The following is a 23,147-nucleotide window of genomic DNA, read 5'->3' as shown; positions in this document are numbered from 1 at the left end:
ATTTATTCATAATCAAGAGTATAGAAATTTAATCTGAACTTATTAAAAAAAATGAAAAAAAAATGCTAAAATGAACTTTCAGTTCATTTGAGCTGCCCAGTCTGTGGTACTTTGTTGTAGCAGCCCTAGCAAACCAACACAGAGAGGAAGTATCTGTGAAGGGTTCCCTAACGGTATGAGATTATCGAGGCAGGCACATTAGGGGGGGAAAGGTGTTCTTAGTAGAGAGAATAACACATGTAAAAATCAGCATGAGAGAGAGAGCATGAAACATTAAAAAAATCTGTGTCTGACTGGGGGGGACAGAATGGGGGGCAGGAGTATCAGGACAAATCTGGAGCTCTAAGCAAGAATCCAGTATTAAAGGGTAACAAGTGACTGGTTAAGAGGAACCGCTTTCTAGCAAGAGAAGAAAGAGCCCTACACTGTTGAAAATGACACACTGGCAAAGCTGAATTTCATCATTCTCTGCTCTCAATGAAAATTAAACTTTAAAAACTGTATCAAGAAATTTTAGTGTTTCAAAAAATAACCGTAAAAGAAAATATAATTATTCACAACGAAGGCAATTAGTTTCATAAGAGCAAATATAATCAGCCACCTAGGTCTTGGTAAAATTTTTCAAGAATTGAGTCAAATGGTTGACTTCAACAACTATCCAAGCGAGATGTTGCTGGCTAGCTGTGCCCCCACCTTTATTCCTTAACGCTAAATATGGCAAACAAGCAGTCATTAAAAAAGAAATCATCTCCACCAATATTCACAGGTAGCATTATCCATAAAAGTCAAAAATTAGAAACAACCCACATTTCCACCAACATACAACTGATAAGCAATGTGGAATATCCATAGAATAGCCTAATATTTGGAGGGAAAAAAATGAAGTTGTGATACATATTTCAACATGAGTGAACACTGAAAATATTAAGTGAGAGTACCAGTCAGAAAAGACCACATACTGTATGATTTTTATCAAAAATCCAGAATATGAAAATCTATAGAGACAGATTAACAGTTGCCTAGAGCTAGAGGGAATGAGGGTAATACAAGGTGACGGTGAAGGGGTTGGGAGAGGGGATAAGGAGATTCTTTTATGGGTAATGAGAACATTCTTGGTTATGGAGAAGATTGCACAATTCTGATTATACAAAAATACTCAACTGTCCACTTTCCATGGGTAACTTTTATGATAAGTGAATTTTATCTCAATAAAACTTAAAAAAAAAGGAATTCTTTCAAAATTACATCAATCTTTAAATATAGTTTAATTTCTTCAAGTCTTAGTGTCTTCTATAAACTAATAATCCATTCTCAATTTTTAACTGGCCATTCTCTTTCAGAGAATTTTATAGATATCTATTTTCCATATGGTAGCACCTTCAATAAACTGAGAGTAACTGCCCACAATAGAAATGGCTAAACATACCCAGGAATATTTTTGATACGTGTAGTTTGGCTTCAGGTTCATACGGTAACCAATTTTAATTCTACAAGATTAGACAAGTTTACCTCAATGTTTGATAGCCAAAAAAAAATTTAATATGTAAGTTACCATGAATTTTAAGGTTGTGATAGTCACCTTTCAATTAATGAGTCAATCGTGTTATTTACCTAGGTGAAACATGGCTTTGTTCTTAACAAGACATTCTTAACCCCTTTCCTCACAGCTTTAAAATGTTAAGTGACCATAATACTGCTGTAAACAAATTGGGACCCCACTTTTACCAGGATGTTTTTTTTAACTCTTTATTCTTAGATAATTGTAGATATACAGAAAGTTGCAAAAAGGAAAAACGTACAGGTAGGTCCTAGGTACCCTTGGCAAAATTCTGCCCCATGGTAACATCTTGCATAATTGTAACGTAACACTAAAACCAGGAAATTGAAATTGGTACAATCCACAGAGCTTATTCAGATTTCAGCAGCCTTACACTCATTTGTGTGTCCAAGTAGCGTTCTATGCAATTTCATTGTATGTACAGATTCGCCACCGTGACCACAATCCAGACACAGACCTGTTGCACCACACACAACCCTCTGTTGCCATTTACTTATGGCCACACCTAACACTTTCCCAGACCCGATCCTAAATCTTTGGCAACCACTAAACTTCTCCATCTCTAAAACTTGGTTCTTTCAAGGCTACTATATAAATGGAATCATCCAGTTTGTAACCTTTAAGATTGGCATTTTTCAATCAAGGTAATTCCCTGGAGATTCATGTTAAGTTGTTGTTATGTATCAATAGTTCATTCTTTTTCAATACTAAGTATTCCGTGGTATGGGTGTCCACGGTTTAACCATTCACCTACTGAACATCTGGATCGTTCCCAATTTGAGCCTATGACAAATCAAGCTGCTATAACAACTTGTGTATGGGTTTGTGTATGAACCTGTGTTTTACTCATCTGGGTTATGTTCACGAGTATAACTGCTGAGTTGTAGTTACATAACAATTTTAATATCAACACAGCTAAGGTTTTTGAAAAAGGAAGAGCCCCTTCAATCCCCATTCTCCACTGACTTTGGTTTTAATTTAACAAAATTACTTTCTAAGGCTAGCATTTACTCAACGTTTATGGCAAATAAGCTAAGCATTTTAAATACATTCATATATGTAACCCCACATCAACAATGAGGTAGTGATAAATATTATCCTTCTCTTACAAGTGAGGGAACTGAAGCATAGACGTGGTCTGGGGCAGGATTCAGAGTCCCAGAGCCAGGATGCCAAGGGCTGGGGCTTAAATTCAAGCTGCTTGACTCACAAGTCTACTCCTTCTATCTCAAGACACCACCCCTCCCACTCTAGGGACATGTGTGTTACTAGATCAAAAAGTACACATTAGTAGGGGTGCCTGCGCGGCTCAGCGTCTGCCTTCGGCTCAGGTCATGATCCCAGGGTTTTGGGATCGAGCCCCGCATCAGGCTCCCTGCTCCGCAGGAAGCCTGCTTCTCCCTCTCCCTCTGCCCCTCAGCCCCTCCACCCCTTCAATTCCCAGCCCCCGTTCATACTTGCTTTCTCTCAATCTCAGATAAATAAAACCTTTAAAAAAAAGGCATACATTAGCATAAAAAGTATTTAGAGGATAAAGTTTACATGTGACTATTACATTTCCTAAGTGAAATTTTAAGAATTGGACATGAACTCTAATATGCTACAAAAATGACCAAAATTAATCTGATAACCTAGTGCTATTTGCATAAATACTCTGAGTAAAAGGTAACCTGGGTAGTAAAGGAAAATTCAGATAAAGTAAGTGTTCAGTTTTTCTCTACAAAGTTTCTTCTCGGTTTACTGTTCATTTTTAGGCTTGTGGTAAATAGGAGCTCTGGTGCCAGATGAGAAAGGAGGAGAAGAGAAATGAGAGCAGTGGTATATGATAAAAAAGACTCCAGAGCACACATCAAAAAACTGAAGGAGCGGGGTCCACATCAGAGGTGGACAACACATCCCAGACCCCCGTTCCAGCCTCTCTGACAAGCCCCGATGAGTCAGGAGAGGCTTTTTTCAAGAAGCTCTAGTAATGGGACCTAAGCAACAGGGACCATACACTCGAATCTCCAGGCCTGCTTCCAGCCCAGAGAAACAAATCATAACAGGGTTCCTCACTAGCCATTCACAAACACTATCAGGAAGGTCACCATCACAAATACCTTCATCAGAAATGCCACAGTAAATTTATTCATTTGACCATCCCTAAGATTTTCTGACTGTTCATCAAATACCATCTTTTCTTTTTTTTTAATTTAACATGGAGATTTGGTTTTTCTATTCCTACCCCAACAAGAAACAATACAAAGGCCAAGCTACACAGAGTTTTAAAAATCCCAACAGCCAGGTCACACCAATTAAATTTTAAAAATACTGGGAGGTGGGAGTCAGGTATCAATTACTTCCTTAAAGATACTCAGGTTATTAGCAATAATTTTAACAATAATGCCAGCAATAAAAAGAACTCCTTTAAAAAAAAAAAGGGGAGAAATTAAATGAATATTAATTATGCAGCTTGGACATTATAATGGTTAAGTCTAAAAGTGACTTTCCAGGAGCACTTACATATTTAAATATCTTTGAAAATCTTAGTGTACCTTGGTCTCATTATTATTTATGGAAAGTCTTAACTTTTCCAATATAAAAACTAATAAATCAATGAAAAGCCATAATTCACTTAATTGCCCAAACTTCTTAAAATTTGTAGTAATCAACTGAGATTAACCAAGAATAAACAATTTATGGACTATGATTATATATATTTTACAGAGATCTCTAGTAAGTCAGCTTCTAGGAAAGTAACCTAAGGAAATAATAATAGGTATCCGCCAAGTTACATCTGTAAGATACATTAATAGAATTCTCTACTTTATTTGAAATATTATAAAATATTAGACATGCAGGGTTTCATACTTGAATATAAGCCAGTGAGCAAACAGTTACAAAACAGTATGTAGGGTTATGCATGAAACCTACTTGCAATTGAACTGAATCGTGCTGGAGACCTTCCACAATAGGTGAAAATCTGTCAATTTTTCTTTCTTCTCCAGCTGATGTTAAAGCTTCTAAAACCTCTTCAAGGCTATCAGAAATTTTGAAATTAATTAAATTGCAAACAGCAAATAATCCCAATGCCTTAAGACAACTGCTTGATCTACGCAACTCCAGAATCACTACTCCTAAGCAAGCAGCAACATTTTCAAAGCTAAGTACATAGCATTTATCAAGTACTAGCTACATGTTTTTATTCATTTATTCCTAATAACCCTATGATGAGGGTTATTTATCGAACACTTATAAAGTGCTTTCTACACATCAGGCACTATTTAAACCAGTTTACAAATATTAACTCTTTTTAATGTATATAGTTCTATGAAGTAGGTTTTATTATCCCTTATTATAGATTAGGAAACAGAGGGGAAAGATAAGCAATTTGTCTGAGGCCTCACATCTCCTAAATGGAGCAGGGATCTGAAATCAGTCTGTGTGGTTAGCACCATCTCGGCGTTCTTAACCACTACACTCTCCTTCCTTTTGAGTATAAATGAAGTCTGGTAGCCAAAGGATTTACAGTCAAACATAAAAAATAATAGTTACACAAGAACTACACTTGCTACTCCTTTAAAGAACAGTGTTAACACGACCTAGCATATTGTAGAAACTCACTTCGTAGACACAGACATGTAGTCCGTAAACAATATCTACATCATTTTGATAACCTATGATGAAGTCAAGAAATAATAAATAGGAAAAAATAAATAAATAAATAGGGAAGTGGGGGAGGAAGAAGGTGGGGAAAAAAAAGGAAAAAGAGAGGGTAAAGAAAGAAGAGGGAAAGGAGAGGGACAAGAAGAGGGAAAGGAAAGGAGAAGGTGGTAAGGAAGGAAGAGGGAGAGGAAAAAGAAAAGAAACAAGAAATGCGAGGGGAAAGAGGGAGGAGGAGGAAGATGGAAGAGGAGGAGAGAAAGGCGCAGGGGGAGCACAAGGAGCATCCTATGTGTCATCATTAAATAAACTCTGCAATAAAATGAACAGGGTCTTTTGAAAATGGGAGAGCTAGTGCGGAAACTGTGCGCCGGGCTTTGCGCGCTGGGGCAGCCGCGGGGGACGGCCTTGCCCTCCGGCTGCACATGTAGGGCCTGCAGACTCTCCAGCGAGTCCACACTGGGCAGCCCAACACTCTCAGCCCTGGTGGGGTCACCACCAGGGCAATTTTCAAATGCGTGCGGGAGGTTCCACTCACAGGCCTCTGCCTAGCCTTTATGAAAGGGCTATTTCTCTTTGTTCTATTAGTTGTTCCGTTTTTTCTATCTTTATCCTTTTTTGTTTTGTTTCAAGTTTTTAAATTCTATTAGTTAACATATAGCGTAATATCGGTTTCAGGAGAATGTAGTGATTCATCGCTTACATGTAACACCCAGTGTTCATCACAAGTGCCCTTATCTTTAGCCTTTTTAAAAGGCATTTTAAATAATTTTTAAATGCTTCCTGTAATAAGTACCCCAACCTTTAAAGAAAAAAAAGGTTTATCTTTATAGTTATCTTTTAATATGTATGTAACGGTCTTTTAGTTATAACCGTAACATTTGCGGATAATGTCTTTAAAGTTTAAAACTTCAGGATGTACATTATGGCCAAAGACTATGTACCTTCAACCAGTAAAGTACTACTATTTCATATAACACTTTGCAAATCTGCCTTACAAAGAGATTTCCAAATAGTATGATGTATGATTTTATAAGGGAATATACATGAGTTTGAATTAACTATCTGGAAAACAAAAATACATTAGAAACAGAATCCATTTGTACTTTTTTTAAGTCTTCATTGAAAATTTTTATTTACGGTTTGAATTCAGTACAGTTTAAAATAAATATGATGAAGAAATCAGTTTTTCATAGAAACATGTTAACCTATAACTATTATATTGACCGAGAAATCATTATTACTCAAACATTTCTGTTTGGCCAATTATGAATCTAAATCAGCTGCTTAAGTAGTATTCACTTATTAACAGTAAATTCCAGTCTAAAATAGAATAGGAACATTAAGTAAATCAAATTATACTGTTACATAATTAGAGAACTGAGTTGAGAAGACTTACATGCTTTCTTCTCCTACAATGCACACCGCAGACAGGAGTTTCACCACATCTGTCATCATACTTGGGTGCTCGGGATCGATGGCTTTGGCTAATAAAGAAAGACTCCTCTCTTCACTCATAATTCTTTCCAAGCCATACTGTAACATTTTGGAAATAAGAGGTTAAATGATAGCCATTTATTGGAAAAAACAGCACCCTAAAGGAAATGTATTTAAAAAGTTGATAGGATAATATATTTTTACACTTAGTAAAAGCCAGAAAATATAAGGAATATCTAACATTCTTAAAAAATTTTTTTTAAATAAAAATTATAGCAGTATTCACATCAAGAAGTAGGAGAGTCAACCAAATATAAATAACTTCTCAAAGGTGATTTTACAATGGTAGGACCGATAATTATCAAGGTAGATAAATAACCACCTGGAGAAAGGGAGAAGCAGTGAGGAAAATTGAGATTTCCCAACAGGAACACACAAAATGAACAGTCCATTTTTCAATCAGATGCTGAGGGTGAGCAGCTTTGCAGGAAAGGAAGGTGGGTAAGGGATACACTATCACAAGTAAACATACAGATCAACTCTCTCACAGAAACAGAATGAGAACCACAGGGGCAATATCAAGTTCCCAAGCAAAAAGCAAAACTTTAATGAAATTAATCCAATATATCTAAAATACAATTGTTTCAACATACTCAATATAAAACATCTGTTCGTGAGCTATTTTACCTTTTTTTTCCTTCCTAAGTATTCAAAATCCAGTGTCTATTTTCTATGTACACCACATCTGCATTCAGACAAGCCACATTTCGGGTGCTCGACAGCCACATGTGGTGACCACATAACACGGTGCAGACCTAGAGACTAACACGGAGTTCCTCTGATGGGCACAAGGTGAAAGATGACCTGGGCACATACCATGTAGAAACTGCCATGAGGAGCATAGGTATTCTAATCAGAATGGTATTTTATCATCAGAAAGACAATGCAGTTGTAAACACATTATATAAATGGGATGATGCTGGATAAGGATAAAGTTTGTTTGCTACTGCTAGGATGTCACATCCAATTAGAAGATAAGGAGTCATGTTAATGACTTCGTGTTTTGATTTAAGGATGTATACATCTCTTAGGGCCCACTTACAATCTATGGAAGATAAGTATCAGATAACAGAGAATAAATAGAAGCAATAAAACGATACGATTTATCTTCCATGCATCCCAGAGGATCCCTCTAAGGAGTGAGAAATTGGTTGATCAGAATTACTACTGAGCACCAAAAAGGACCTTAATCCCAGTTACAGACCTGTGAACTATGGCTTAACTCAAAATTAACACTAGATGTAAGTATCAAAGTTAAACCTATAGCAAGCTTAGACCCAAATGCTGTGAGTAGTATGAAGTCTTATTTATAATTTTCCTATCTCGCCGATGCCATCTACAGAAAGAAGCCGTTACACTGTGCGGAAATACCGCATTTGCTTTAAACCACTATCTAAGGAACACAGGTACAAAGGCAGCAGCAGAGGCAGGAGGGCCAAGGGCCCCAGGATATGCCCTCTGGAGAGACTTCTTCCTCTTCTTGGTGACAGGGGAAAGTTTACAAATAGCGAAACCAGCCAGGCAATGATCGCTTTTGTGATGCCCTGGGCTGTCTCATAACTGGAAACAAAGAAAGAGAAAGCAGGCATGGGGCCAAGGACCACAATATCCTTTAATAATTATTCCAGGGAATTGTCAGAAGCTTATAAAGTACCACTTAGATCCAATTCAAAGAGTCAATTAATCAATGATTACCAAGTACCAAAGGGCTGGCTCTGTCCTAAGAAACCTGAGGACCGAGTAAAGCACTTCCCCCTTCATTTCCCACCCACCCGGACATCCTTAACCAATGCTTGCACCTCCGGAATCAGAATCCTGTGGCTCTTCCAACCACTCAAGGCAAGGCACAAAATTTCCTCCAGGTGAAACTACCTACCTTCTCTGGAAGCCCTCCAGCTCTAACCCATTAACATGGGGAGAGCAGAATATGAGCATTCTCAGATTTCAGTTTTGACTAGCACCCCCTAACCTCCAAAAGCTCCATCATCGGCAGTATTCTGACTTTGCTAACATAACCACAAGCAGTGCTCATTTTAAGGCTGGAATGAGGCCAGCTTACCACTACTGAGTACCTAGAACTACAGACAGAATTGCTGCCTGCTTGAATAAAATTACTCTTGTTCAGTTATTTTTTAAAAAAGCAAAACTAAACAAAAACTGTGACTCCGAGAGAAATAATCAACTTACCAGTGCTAGCATCTAAAGTGCATTAAATGAAGCCTGTTATAAGGTTAGAGGCAGTGACAAATTTTGGAAGGTCTAAGGATGTCTCTCTACTGAATGTCAAGGACCCACCCTGGTTTATATGAAAACTCATGTGTTCTAAACCGAAGACTAAAGCCAGGTTCCATTTGCGTTCTATTCAGACCTATTATTACCTAACAGATGGAATTTTAAGCCACTGTGAAAGTGTTAGGTGGGAGAAGGGGAAGACCCTAATCCCCATGTAGGATGCTCAACAAGACATGAATACTGATGCTGAGTAACTCCCTATGGTGAGTTCATCCCAGGAGCAAAGAGAACACTGGTACTGGTAAGGGGGCTGGCTTCAGGAGCAAAGCACCTTTGCTGCGGGTGCACATCTTAAAGCAACACAAAAAGTTAACTGACCAAAATGAAGCCCTTGTTCCAATTATCTTTTAATTCAAATATATTTAACTCCTCATCCTTTTGTTCCCCCCAATATCCAAAGTCTCCTTCCATTTAGAAATTATTTAGTCCAGTTTATTATATGAATTCACTTTCACCCGTTACCAGACTTGCTCCTTATATTAATAACTAAATACTAGTACCTAATAAGGTACCACTGTTCTCTTAAAACCTGCATTTTTTCATCATTCAATGAACTCCTATAAATACTACACAGTGAGATAAATGAAAAATTATCAACCAATCTTGGGGGGGGTCTTTACTGAAAAATTATTTCATATATTATTAATTTTAGAATTCAGACATTATAATACTCATTCCAAGTATCAGCAACTTTTTATTTGTACTAGCACAATCAACACAAACGACAATATATTCTAGTTCCACAGATACAAACTATAAGCAAAAGCAGTCTATTATAAGAGAACACACTACATCAATCAGAACCTAAATATATAAGGTTTACTTGCTCTCCAATTCAATTTCAAACCAAGCAGGAATATTATCCTCTATATACCACCTCACCTCACTTAAATTATGGTATTCTCAAATTCAAAGAATGATCCAAGATCATTTGCGATACCTAAAATCTCATTCTTACACAACAGTGAGTACAAATCTAGAATATATTTGAATATATAACAACATAGAGTGGATTTCTACATCAGATAGTCTCCTTGAAAATCTTATCTGATTAGAGAAGGCAGGGAGGTAAAAAATATTTCATTGGTTAAAAACAAAATAAGACAAAAATAATCAGAAAATACAAGTTTTTGCTACATTTAGTAAAAAGAAATGTTAATAATTTAAGTACCAGTACTTAAGTGTGTAGTCCTCGAAAGGACTTTTAAAGGACTTTCACATTTTAAAAATGTGAAAATATTAAAAATTAAAATTAATCAGAAATATAGTTTTGCTCTAAAACACAAATCATCCTAACACCACAGGTAAATTCCTCCCTGCTGTCTAATGGCAACTAAAACACCTATCATTACTGCACCCATCATGAGGCAGATATGTTTAGATGTTGAAGCTAAAGACATAGCATGGGATAGAGCTAATTTCCGTAATTAACAGTACCAATTCTATTTAAAAAGGAAACACTGTCAGATACATCTAACTTCAGTTAGGATTTTCAGTATTTCTCTCTTCTAACATATCCTCTTCAAATATGAAAGCTCTGCAGACCCGCCCTATTACCTTTCGTCTCAATATTACTTACATTAAGCATCACTGCTCCATTTCTGGGAGCTGTTCCCTATCGGTTCATGTTAATTTCATTGCAGATTCAAGTTCCTCGACTATGAAAACTGTCTTTCCAACTTGATTCTTTGGTAATAAGTATTACCGCAGACCACGTTTAATTATCATGTATGATTTTAAAACTTATTCGTGCTATACTTTGAGAAGGAAGGGAAGAAGAGAAAGGGGACCAAAAATAGAGTAGAAAGGGAGGATTAATGTGCACATGACAATTTAAGCATCAGGAGAGGATCCATTCAATTCCCAAGTTTTTCCTGTTGAGAGATGGTTGATTTGATAAAAAATTAGAAATCAATGCAATTCAATATTTTTTCCTTTATGTACTCAACAGCTTATCAAAGCAGTACATCTCTTTAGTTCAAATTCTGTAATATACAACTATTTTATAAAAATTCTCTAAGAACTGGTGAAGAATAAATATAATTACCTATGTACATACCTGTGTATTCATCAAAGCCTTTAGACACTGTATGACTTTATGCTGATTCTTCTTTACAATTTTTTCTTGTCTGCATTGGCATAAAACACATCAATATTGGAATTATAATTGGACATGCAAATGTAGCTTAATTGAAAATAAAAACAATATACTTACATTTTGCCACTAATCAGTCTTTCCAAAATGTCCAGTAATAATCCAAGCCCCTCGCGTCCAAAGCTCTCCACCCAACTGATAAACAGGAAAAAAAAAAAAAGGCAATTATACATGGTCAGTATTCTACTTTGGAATATCACAATAATGCTATATAATCAGAAATATTTTATTTTTTTTACTTATTTATTTAACAGAGATAGAGAGCACAAGTAGGCAGAGTGGCAGACAGAAGGAGAGGGAGAAGCAGACTCCCCGCGGAGCAGGGAGCCTGATGCGGGACTCGATCCAGGGACTCCAGGATCGTGACCTGAGCAGAAGGCAGACGCTTAACCGACTGAGCCACCCAGGCACCCCTACTCTTGTCATGTTCTAATCATAAATACAAGAATAACACCAGGTGCAAAATCAATCTATTCATCTTGTGAAAGGAGGAGTAGTGATGAGAGCTGACTATGCCCATCGCTTCCATTCTGTATCCAGCAACATAGTGTGAGTAGATAAAGTCTGCCGTGTTGTAAGTACTACACCACAGAAATCACCAAATGCTGCCAACTAGAGCATCTCCCCCCACCCAGAAAGCTGGCTGTTAAACATGTACCAGCCTCACTTGAGAATTTCCTAAGAACAGAAATCAGGCAAGATTTAAAGAGGGAAAACTCAGGGAAGCCTGGGTGGCTCAGTCAGCAAAGCATCTGCCTCCGGCTCAGGTCATGATCCCGGGGACCTGGGATCAATGCCCACATCAGGCTCCTTGCTCAGCAGGGAGTCAGCTTCTCCCTCTGCCGGTCTCTCCCCCTGCTTTTGCGCGCACACGCTCTGACAAAAAAATCTTTAAAAAATTTTTTTTAATTAAAAAGAAAAGAGGGAAGACTCAGATCTACAAAAAGGTTGCTGGAAAAAATTCATCAAGTTATCAAAAGAGAGGTCTTAGGAAAATTTCTCAAACCACTGTCATGCATTCTACAAATGCTAATTTCCCAAGTTTCAAAATTCAATTTTTTTTTAAAAAGAGCTTGTTATTTTTAAATGAATATATTCATCTTGACCAAGCCACCTCTTTTCATAAACCCATTGGTATAATCAGTACTGTAATATAATTAGAACATCACTGCCAATATTCAACAGCTCACCTTAATTATAGAAAAACTACCTTAATGGATATTAATACATTTTTTCAGTAGCGATTTAGAAAGCCCTGAACAATAAAGAATATATTCGGTCTCCAAAAACGAGGGAGGAAGGAAAAGATAGGATATATAACTGTTTATTTCTTTGTATATATATATTTGTATGTATGATTTTGTGTATAACCTTTGAAAAATGGAACTTTAAGGGCAAAATTTCATCTAATAATTAAAAGCAGTTCTTAAATATGAAGAACATGTTTTAAGTCACATACCAGTATATAATACCATTTTCTTACTTAAGACACAATAGAACATTTCCCATGACAATAAAAACCAAATTTTTAAATGAAAAAATAAAAATATTCTTTAAAAAAAATTAATCTTCATTTGTACGCTTGTAAATACAGCTTACTTACCTATAAATGTTCAGAATCTGATTTCCCCACCAAAAAAAAAAAAAAAAATGCAATTTGCCGTTTAGATTGGCAGACTCTTGTCAACTATTTTACTCATCTCTTCCCTGTCCTGTGAAAGCCAGAGAGTAACTAATTCAAGAAGTCAAGCAATAAACACACTGATTCTCTCCTATAAAGGAAAAGTCTAAAGATCACTATTATAGTGAAGGTGAGATAAACAACTTAAATATAAGTCAGTGTTTTGAAACCAGGATGCTACTTCAAAAGTGAGGAGTTTACTTTCCACTATCAGCAACACACAGGTTACCTGAAGGCATTTCAAATCTCCTTCATATTTCATGGAAACACCTACAGCATCTGCTCAACTGTTTACCTTGTTGACATCCTATTCCGTATTTATTCTTATTTCAAATGAAACAGGGAAGCTTGAAATTAAACACATAAAGAGTAATTTGAGAGTGGTGCCTGGGTGGCTCAGTCAGTTAAGCATCCAACTCTTGATTTCAGCTCAGATCATGATCTCAGGGTCGTGAGATCGAGCCCTGTGTCAGGCTCTGCGCAGAGTCTGCTTGAGATACTCTCTCCCTCTCCCTCTGCCCTTTCCCCTGCTCTCTCTCTCTCTCTCCCTAAATGGATAAATAAGATCTTTTAAAAAAAAGAAAAAGGTAATTTTAGAGTGTTACTTGGGCTGACACTGAGATACGTGGACAGAATCTGTTCATCAGGCCCCCCTGAGTAAGTACACCAGAGCAGGACTCCAGTATTTCATTTGAAGTGAATTTTTAACAATCTCTATATACAAAGTATATCCAGAAAGGTATTCTAAAGCTTATAGGATTTAGGATTATTCATACTGCTATCTCCTTCAATCACTGTGGAAAATATTCCTAAAACTGCCTTATACCAAAATTATGTGACTATAACAAAATCTGCTTCACTTAATATGCTTATGTTGGAGCCCACTATAAAACTTAGGAAGCCTATCAAACCAAATAAATCAAGTCAAGTCTTGTGGTCTGAGTAATAGAACATATCTGTTTTTTTAACACCCCGAATATTACAATTACAACCAGAATAGTGGAACCCACACTCAAATCAACTATTTCTGGACCTACCCAAGAACTCATCTGCACTATAGACTGTGAATCATTAAAATAAAGCTTACATCCACTCGTGCATATTACATATAAACTAATTCTCTATAAAACAAACTTAACAAATTAAATGTAGAGAGGCATTATGCCAAATTACTTTATACTACAATCTTTTAACTCACGGTAGGAATTAATTTCTCAATAAAATCAGAGAGAATGGTAACAACCTAATGAAAGTCAGACTATACATTTCATAAAACATCAAAAACAAGCAAAGTAAGACAGGGCACAGCAGAGGAAGCAAAGATGCTTGAGAACACACACTGTAATATTTAAACATAAAAAGCTGGTAAAAGTACTTATGAAAAGTAATATTAAAACACAAATTAGATATGCATAAAAAGGCTCCCTGTTCTCTTAGAAATCTGCAAGGCCAGCACAGAGTTGTACTAACAAAGTGACAACCCATTCTCTCAAAACCTTGGCCCCCACCCTTACTATTTGGGGCAATATTGTTTTTAAAACAAGTGACCAATATTACTTATTTTTTCTGGAAAAGATGTTCAAGAAAAAAGTGATATTGAGTAGGTAGGTCTGTGGTACTGACAGAGGTTCTTTGAAATCCGTAGCTTCTTACAAAAGTAAAAAATTTCTCATCATCAACCTAAGAAGCAACCTGGAGAAAAAATTATCAACTGATCTATAAATGATCAATCTTCAGAAAACAAAATCTGTTCTATTTATTCTGTAACTGTCAGCACAGTACCATCAGGCATTATGTGGTTTAACTACAAACTGCATTCATGGATGAATGAGCACTGTGCAAATGTTTCTTCTTCATGAATAGAAATGACATAGAGATTAGTATGTCATTTGTATTGGGGGAAAAAACCACTTTAAAACAGCAAAAAGTAATGTGCTAAGTACTAATTTAACACAAAATCTACCTCTTAAAATTCTGTAACAGGAAATATCAAACTCTTCTTTTAATTGCTTAAAAAAAAAAAAAAAAAAAACCAACTTCTAAGTATATTGCCATTTAGCACTTCCTAGCAGGGGGCTCAATGCAGGAGCAAAGAAGAGATGAAGAGGTAACAGAAGGGGAGGAAAAAAAAAAAAAAAAAAAAAGGAGAGCAGGTCTCTAGGATTAAATGTTCAAACCATCTTTAAATAAATGTTCAAAGCATCTTAGGCTTTGAAATTCAGTTATTCCTTCCTCAGGATGAAATCAAAGGTATGCAAAGTGGTTTCCTAGATATTGTGGGCTTTATGAAGCAAATACAGTCACCTCACTGAGCAGAAAGAGGCAATAATCAGGTCTCAGATTTGCTTCCTGGCCAAAGGAACACTACCCCTGTAGGTTTCTCACGGACTACAGTTACCCTCTCTCCTCCCAAATATGCTCCAAGGAAGAGAAAGACAAATGCATCAGAGACCGTCAGAGCTGGAATAAACCTAACACATCCTAAGGGCAACCTGACCAGTTACATATACGTACAGGACAGGGACCATTTCTGATTTGTCTTTAAATTCCCTAGCACCTGGAACAGACTAAGCACTCAATAATGGTTTGAAAACCGAATCTCCTTCCATTTCTATATATAAGGAAAAGAACACACACAGAGAGGTTAAGGTCACTTAGAAATAGCATCCAGGTCTGCTGGTGCCAGGCTCACAGCCTCACTTTCTAGATGTAGAGAAAGGGACAAAGCAGTGACACCCCCTCTGCATTATCACTGAGCCTGTCTCAACCTTCATGCCAAAAACATCAATTCTGATTTCAGAACAGGTACTTATCCAGACTGAACCAAGGATGAGGAATCTAGAGTCCCTGTCCTTATCGCACTTTAGGACTTGATTGACTGCAGCTCAAAGGGTGATGTTTCATTACTACTAAAACAAGTGTTCATTAATGAAGTCACTCAGCCTTTAGGAAGGGCTCACTGTGTGCTCGAGACTGCAGTAGGTATGACAAATACAAAACTGAATAAAACATGTTCTCTGTCCTTGAAAGGATCACAGACTAGTGGCTGAAACAAATGTTGAGCTAAATTATCTCCCTAATGTAATAAGTGTTATAATCGTGGCGCTAAGGGAACAGAAGGATCTACCTCTCCCAGGAACAAAGCCACCAAGGTCTGACCTGAGTCTTGAAGGGTAAGTCAGAGAAAGAGCAGTTTCTGAGGCGGAGGAAAACCATGCAAATATGAAAGACGTGCCTGAGCTGACTACCAGAGGTGGCTGTATCAGATAAAACCAAAAAGGTAGGAAAGAGCTTCTGAAAAAAATTCTATACAATGTCATGGGCAATGGGAAACCATTAGGCCTATGTGGTAGGCAGAGTAATCCTACCCCTGCCCCCAGAAAGATGGCTATGGCCTAACACCAGAAGCTATGGTTATCGGATATAGCAAAAGAGGAAATAAAAAAGGAAATTGAGGTTACTAGTCAGAATATTTTAAAAGAGAGATTATCCTAAATTAGCCAGGGAATCCAATCTAATTACCTAGTTCATTGAAGTTGAAAGCATTTCCCAATGAGATCAAAGAGACAAAACGGAGGAAAGAAGAGAGCTGTAAAAGCATGAAAAGGACTCAACCTGCCTTTACAGGTTTAAAGACTGAGGAAGGGGAATAGGAGCCAAGGAACGTGGCGGGGCGGGGGGGGGGGGGGGGGGGGGGCGGACTCTCAAGCTGAGACAACCCTCACATGACAGCCACCAAGAAAAAAGGGGATGTCAGTCTCACAACTGCAAGGAATTGAATCTGGCCAATAACCCAAACAATCAAGCAAACATCAAGAACACAAGATCTCTTCTCATTTATTCAGAACTTCAATTCTCTTCATTATGATTTTGTAGTTTTCACCATAAGTCCTCTATGTGATTTGTTAGATTTATACCCAGTTTTGTTTTTTTTTTTCATATCTCCCCCCCCCACCCCGCCCCGGAGTGGTGTTAGGGGAAAGCAATAGCAAATGGAGTTCTCCAGAAGTTCATTGCTAGTAAAAGAAATATATTTTTTTCAGGTGAAAAACATAAATTTCCTAATATTTAAGTATACAGTACAGTATTGTCAACTATATGTACACTGTTGTACAAATCTCAAACTTTTGCATCTTGCAAAATACAATTGATTTTTCATCTTGAATCCTGCACTGTTGCTCAACTTACTGATTAGTTCTAGTTTTTGCAGATTCTTTCAACTTTTCTATGTAAACAACCATGTCATCTACAAATAGGGACAATTAATTTTCCTTCCTTTCTGATTTATAGGTTTTTGTTCATTTTGTTTGTGCCTCATTGCTTTGGCTAGAACTTCCAGCACTGTGTTGAACAAGAGGGGCAAGAACAAACATCCTGGGGCGCCTGGGTGGCTCAGTCGTTAAGCGTCTGCCTTCGGCTCAGGTCATGATCCCAGGGTCCTGGGATCGAGTCCCATATCGGGCTCCCTGCTCCGCGGGAAGCCTGCTTCTCCCTCTCCTACTCCCCCTGCTTGTGTTCCTGCTCTCACTATGTCTCTCTCTGTCAAATAAATAAATAAAATCTTAAAAAAAAAAAAAAGAACAAACATCCTTACCTTGTTCCCAGCCTGAGGGGGAAATGTTGAGACTTTCACATTTAATGTTAGCTTTATAATTTTTGTAGATTCATGTTATCAAGTGGAGAAAGTATTCCTCTGTGCTAGTTTCCTAGAGTAACTATAACAAAGCACCACAAAGTAGAGAACTTAGAAGTTCATTCTCATAGTTCTGGAGGCTAGAAGCCGAAGTCAGCAGGGTCAGGCCGCCTCTACGACTATGGGTAGAATCCTTCCTTGACTTTTCCTAGGTTCTGGGGATAATGGCTAATCCAGGATTTCCATACCTCTCACCACATGGCACTTTGTCTCTCTCTTCTTAAAAGGACATAAATCAGATTAAGAGCCTACTCTATTCCTTTATGACCTCATCTTATTACAACTATAATGACCCAGTTTTCAAATAAGGTCACATTCTAAGGCATCAGGGCTTAAAAACCTTTTTCTGGGGGGACACAACTCAATCCATAACGTTTCTATTTTTCCCAGAGTTTTTATCAGGAATAAGTGCTCAGTTTTATCAAACCTTTGTCTACATCTATTGATATATTTTTCTTCTTTAGCCTTGTTGATAAAGTGCATTATGATGAAGATTTTCATGCCTACATTCATGATAGACATTAGTCTGTAAATCTGGGGGTTTTGTTATTGTCTTTATTTGGTTTTCTTAGCAGTACCAGCTTCATAGAGTTATTCCTTGCTCTTGTATCTTCTGGGTGAGATTGTGTAGAATTGATATTAATTTTTCCTCAAATTTTGGTAGAATTCTCCAGGGAAGTCCTCTGTACTTAATTTCATTTCCTTAATAGAGGACAATTCAAATTTTCTTTTCCATATTGGGTGTATTGTAGTACTTTGCTTTTTGAAGAACTGGTCTTTCAAATAAGTTGTCCCATTTGTGTTAAAGTTTGTAGTAAGCCTTACTACCCTGATAACACAGGGCCTGCAGTGATACTCCGTTTTATTGCTGATCCTGACAATTTGCCTATTTTTTCATCAATAGAGGTTTAAGTTTTATTCATCTTCCCAAAGAACTACAACCTTGTTCCATTGATTTCCTCTATTGTTACTGTTGCAAATTTAATTGATTTCTACTCTTTATTATTTCCTATTTGTTTTCGATTTTGGTGTTTTTTTTTTTAGATTAAGGGTTAACTAAAATTATTGACTTGAGCCCTTTTTCTCTTTCTCTACCTAATGTAGGTATTCAGCCCCACAGATTTCCCTCCCAGTACTACTTTATATGTGTGCCACAAGTTCTGAAAGGTTGCATTTTCATTAACTTCAGTGTATTTTTTTTTTTATTTCCCTTCAGACTTTTTCTTTGACTCAAGGATTACATACAAGTGTGTTATCTACTTTCCAAATGTTTGGATATCTTCCTGTTATCGTTCTGTTACTGATTTCTAGTTTGAGTCTTTTGGTGGAAGAACACATTTGGTAGGATTTCAATTCTTTTAAATTTGATGAGGTTTGCTTTGTGGCCCAGGATATGGTCTATGTCAGTATAGGTTTTAAGAATGTGTACTCGGTTAGATGGAATGTTCTATAAATATACATTACGTACTTTTGCTTGAGTTCTTAGATCTTCAATGATTTTCTGTCTAGTTGTTCTACTGATCGTGAACCGAGTTGTGAAGTCTCCAAATCTGTGGATTTATCTACTCCTTTCTAGTATTTTTGCTTCATCTATGCACATCTGAGGTTTGATGTGTACACTTAGGATGGGTCTTTTGGTGGAATGACTCAAATACATCTTTTTCTTTACTCTGAGGTCTACACTATAGGATATTAAAATAGCCACAAACACCTTTTGATTAATGTTTGAATAGGTCTTATCTCTTCACTTTCCATCTGTCTATATCAATATATTTGAAGTGAATTTCTGATAGAAAGCATATAATCAGGTGGTGTTTTTTCATCTACTCTGCCAATCTCTAATTGGCATAACCATTTACACTTAATGTAATTACTGACATGTTAAAATTTCACTAATTTTTTTGGATACTGTTCATTCTGTTTGTTCATTTTCTTCCCCTGGTCTTCTTGTGGTTTACTAAAACATGTTTTAGAATGCCATCTTTTTGATTTATCATGTTTTTTATAGCTCATATAGCTTTTCTAGAGGTCGCTCTAGGTACATCATAATATATCAAAGCTTACTGGCATCATCATTTTATAAGCTTGAGTGAATTGTACAAACTTTCCTTCCTGTTATGAATCAAACGGTGTCCCTCAAAATTCACATGTTGAAACCCAAACCCACAATATGACTATATTTGGAGATAAGGCCTTTTTTTTAATTTTATTAATCACCATACATTACATCATTAGTTTTTGATGTAGTATTCCATGATTCATTGTTTGCGTATAAGATAAGGCCTTTACAGGGCGCCTGGGTGGCTCAGTTGGTTAAGCAACTGCCTTCGGCTCAGGTCATGATCCTGGAGTCCCGGGATCGAGTCCCGCATCGGGCTCCCTGCTCGGCAGGGAGTCTGCCTCTCTCTCTGACCCTCCCCCCTCCCATGCTCTCTATCTCATTCTCTCTCTCAAATAAATAAAATCCTTAAAAAAAAAAAATTAAAAAAAAAAAAAGATAAGGCCTTTACAGAGATAGTTAAGGTTAAATGAGATTATAAGGATAGGGCCCTAATCCAGTAGGACTCCTGTCCTTGTAAGAGGAAGAGACACCAGGATTGCACACCCACAAAGGCCATGTGAGGACACTACAAGACAGCAACCATCTGCGAACCAAAGAAAGAGACCACGTAAGAAACCAGCCTGCTGGCACCTTACCATGACTTTAAGCCTTCCAGCCCCCAGAACTGTGAGAAATTACATTTCCATTTAAGCCACCCAGTCTGTAGCTTTTTTGTTAGGGCAGCCCAAGCTAACACACTTCCCTTTGTGCACCTTTACTCTCCCAATTTAGAGTATAGTTGTTTTAAGTATTTCGTCTACATAGATTTAGAACCACATCAGATAGAATTTTTGCTTCTACCAAACATAATTTAGAAAATTCAAGAAAAGTATCCTTATCCATAGTTTTATTGACACTGTACACGTTTTCTTCCCAGGATTTCAAGGATGCCTTCTTTTACTGTCTCCATTTAGAAAATGTTCTTTAGCCATTCTTTCAGGGTGAGTTTTCTGGCCACAAATTCCCTTTGTTTTTCTTCATCTGAGTAGGTCTTGATTCCCCCTTCATTCCTGAAAGATACTTTTACAGCATATAAGATTCTGAGCTGTTCCTTGCTTTCTTCATTTAAAAACTGCTTTACCACATGCTTTGGGCCTCCATAGTTTCCAATGAGAAATCCAGGGTCATTCCATTGGTTCTCCTGGTAACTAAAGCGGCATCTCTTGCTGCTTTCAAGATTTTTTTTTTTTTTTTAAAGATTTTATTTATTTATTTGACAGAGAAAGACACAGCGAGAGAGGGAACACAAACGGGGAGTGAGAGAGGGAGAAGCAGACTCCCCGCCGAGCAGGGAGCCCGATGCGGGACTCGATCCAGGGACTCCAGGATCATGACCTGAGCCGAAGGCAGCCGCTTAACCAACTGAGCCACCCAGGCGCCCTCAAGATTTTTTTTGTTTTCAGTTGTCAGAAGTTTGACTAGGATAGGTCTTAATATGAGTTTCTTTAGGTTCATCCTATTTATGGTTCATTTGGTTTCTTGAATCTGTAGGTTTGTATTTTTTGCCAAGCTCAGAAAATATTTTAACCATTATTTCCTCAAATACTTTTTTATCCTGCCCTCTTTCTCAAATCCTCCAAGGATTTGAGTAACAAAAGGTTAAATCTTTGGTTATAGCACCCCAAGTCACCAAGGCTCTGTTTAACTTTCTCTCTGTTCAGGTTGGGTAATTTCTATTATTCTATACTGCAGTTCACCAATTCTTTCCTCTCATCCCTACATTTTGTTGTTGTACTCCTCCAGTAAGTTTTTCATTTCAGTTACTGTATTTTTCAGTTCTAAATTTCCATTTGAGCTTTAAAAAAGAAAATTTCTTCTACATATTTGCTGAGACTATTCTTTATGAACAATTCATCAATTTTTAATGAACAATTCATAACTGTTCATTAAAACACCTTGATGATGGCTTCCTTAAGCATCCTTATTAGAATATTCAAATAACTTGGGGTGCTTGGGTGGCTCAGTCAGTTAAGCATCCAACTCTTGATTTCAGTTCAGGTCATGATTTCAGGGTTGTGAGATCAAGCCCTGCATTGGACTCCATACTCAGCACAGAGTTGGCTTGCCCCTCTCCCTCTGCTCCTCCTCCTACTCGCTATCTCTAAAATAAAATCTTTTTAAAAAGAATACTCAAATATCTGTCAACTCAGTGTTGGCATCTATTAATAATGGTCTTTTTGCATTCAGTTTGTGATCTTCCTCCTTTTTTAGGAAGACAGGTGTTTATAGTGAAACCTGGAGACTTAGATTATTATGTTCTGATACTCCAGATTTCATTTCAACCTCTTATTTTTTAGCTTGCATCCTATGATACTGCTCCAGGGGATGAAGGACAGGCATCACCTCAAAGCTGCCAGGTGAAAACAGAGATCCACGTTCTCCAACTGGCCTCCGTTGACATCTTAGGAAGAGGTTTCTTCCTTTCTTTAAGACTTTGAGAGAGCCCAAGCACAGGGAGCAGCAGAGGGAGAGGGAGAAGTAGGCTCCCAGCTGAGCAGGGAGCTCGGTCCCAGGACCCTGGGATCATGATCTGAGCCTAAGGCAGAAAGAAACTTAACCAACTGAGCTATCCAGGTGCCCCAGGAAAGGGTTTCTTGTTATTGCGGGACATAAGTGGGAGCCTGAGCTCCCCACCTGGCCTCCATGGTACCTCCCTGGCAGGGAGAAGCAGAACTGCCTCATTATGCTCAAATAACCTCCACTAGAACCAATGGGAGGTGAGGTTTGTTTCCAAATCTTTTTTTTTTGCCAGTTGTACTAATTACCCTAATTAATTTATTTTAAAATTACATAAACAGACAAGTCACTGTTAAAAAAAAAAAAAAAAAGCTATTTCTAAGAAAACTAAACCTAAGTACTTTGAAAGTTTTTTCAGTGACATTTTAAAAAGTGCCATAGAAGTAGATGTGGACACAAGTGTATATTATTGAGAGACATCAGCAGAATGACTTTTTAAGAAGAATTCTATACTCTACTTTTTAAGAACCTCTACATTTCTGCTCCACCTTAAAATACCAATATGAGGAAGATAACGCATCACGGATGTGGTTTAATCAACCTGTGTCTACTCTAAGTAGGCACAGGCTGGCCTCCACATCAAAAGTCTAGAGGAGGGGCGCCTAGGTGGCTCAGTCGGTTAAGCGTCTGCCTTCGGCTCAGGTCATGATCCCAGGGTCCTGGGATCGAGCCCCACGTCGGGCTCCCTGCTCAGTGGAGAGTCTGTTTCTCCCTCTCCCTGCCTCTCTGCCTACTTGTGTGCTCTCTGTCAAATAAATAAATAAAATCTTTAAAAAAAAAAAAAAAGCCTAGAGAAAAAAAATGGATTTTTAATCTTTTGAATCCAAAGGATGTTTAGGCTATATGTGAATCATTTATCATTCCCTGCTTTTGCCAATTTTTCCAAAAACCAGTAGCATTAAAATGGACTTCCTCAGTAGACACACACTTCCACCCAAGAAGTTACAGTGCCTTTCTAAGTAGGTGAAATCATACGTTTTTTCCCTTCATTTTGCTTTTGCGTATTATCTA

General features: G+C 37.4%; 1 protein-coding gene across 5 annotated transcripts in view; it reads right to left on the bottom strand.

Moving 5' to 3' along the window:
* The window catches only part of DIAPH3 (diaphanous related formin 3), a 486,464-nt gene that overhangs the window by 339,606 nt on the left and 123,711 nt on the right, over nt 1-23,147 (bottom strand). For all 5 annotated transcript variants that reach the window (XR_010409980.1, XM_064586024.1, XM_064586023.1 and 2 more), the window contains 4 exons: nt 11,205-11,279; nt 11,049-11,118; nt 6,600-6,736; nt 4,472-4,577 (listed from right to left, as the gene is read on the bottom strand). Coding sequence is in view for 4 of the 5 variants with exons in the window: in XM_064586024.1 (XP_064442094.1) it covers nt 4,472-4,577; nt 6,600-6,736; nt 11,049-11,118; nt 11,205-11,279 (388 nt within the window). In the remaining variant the exon portion in view is untranslated. The remainder of the gene's footprint in view (nt 1-4,471; nt 4,578-6,599; nt 6,737-11,048; nt 11,119-11,204; nt 11,280-23,147) is intronic.

Source organism: Mirounga angustirostris, unplaced genomic scaffold (assembly GCF_029215605.1).
Source record: "Mirounga angustirostris isolate CCGP_5_RB_7025 unplaced genomic scaffold, mMirAng1.0.hap1 SCAF_3, whole genome shotgun sequence".
In the NCBI taxonomy this organism is placed as follows: Eukaryota; Metazoa; Chordata; class Mammalia; order Carnivora; family Phocidae; genus Mirounga; species Mirounga angustirostris.
The sequence above is the reverse complement of the archived record's forward strand: the minus strand, read 5'-3'. Positions and strand labels throughout refer to the sequence as shown.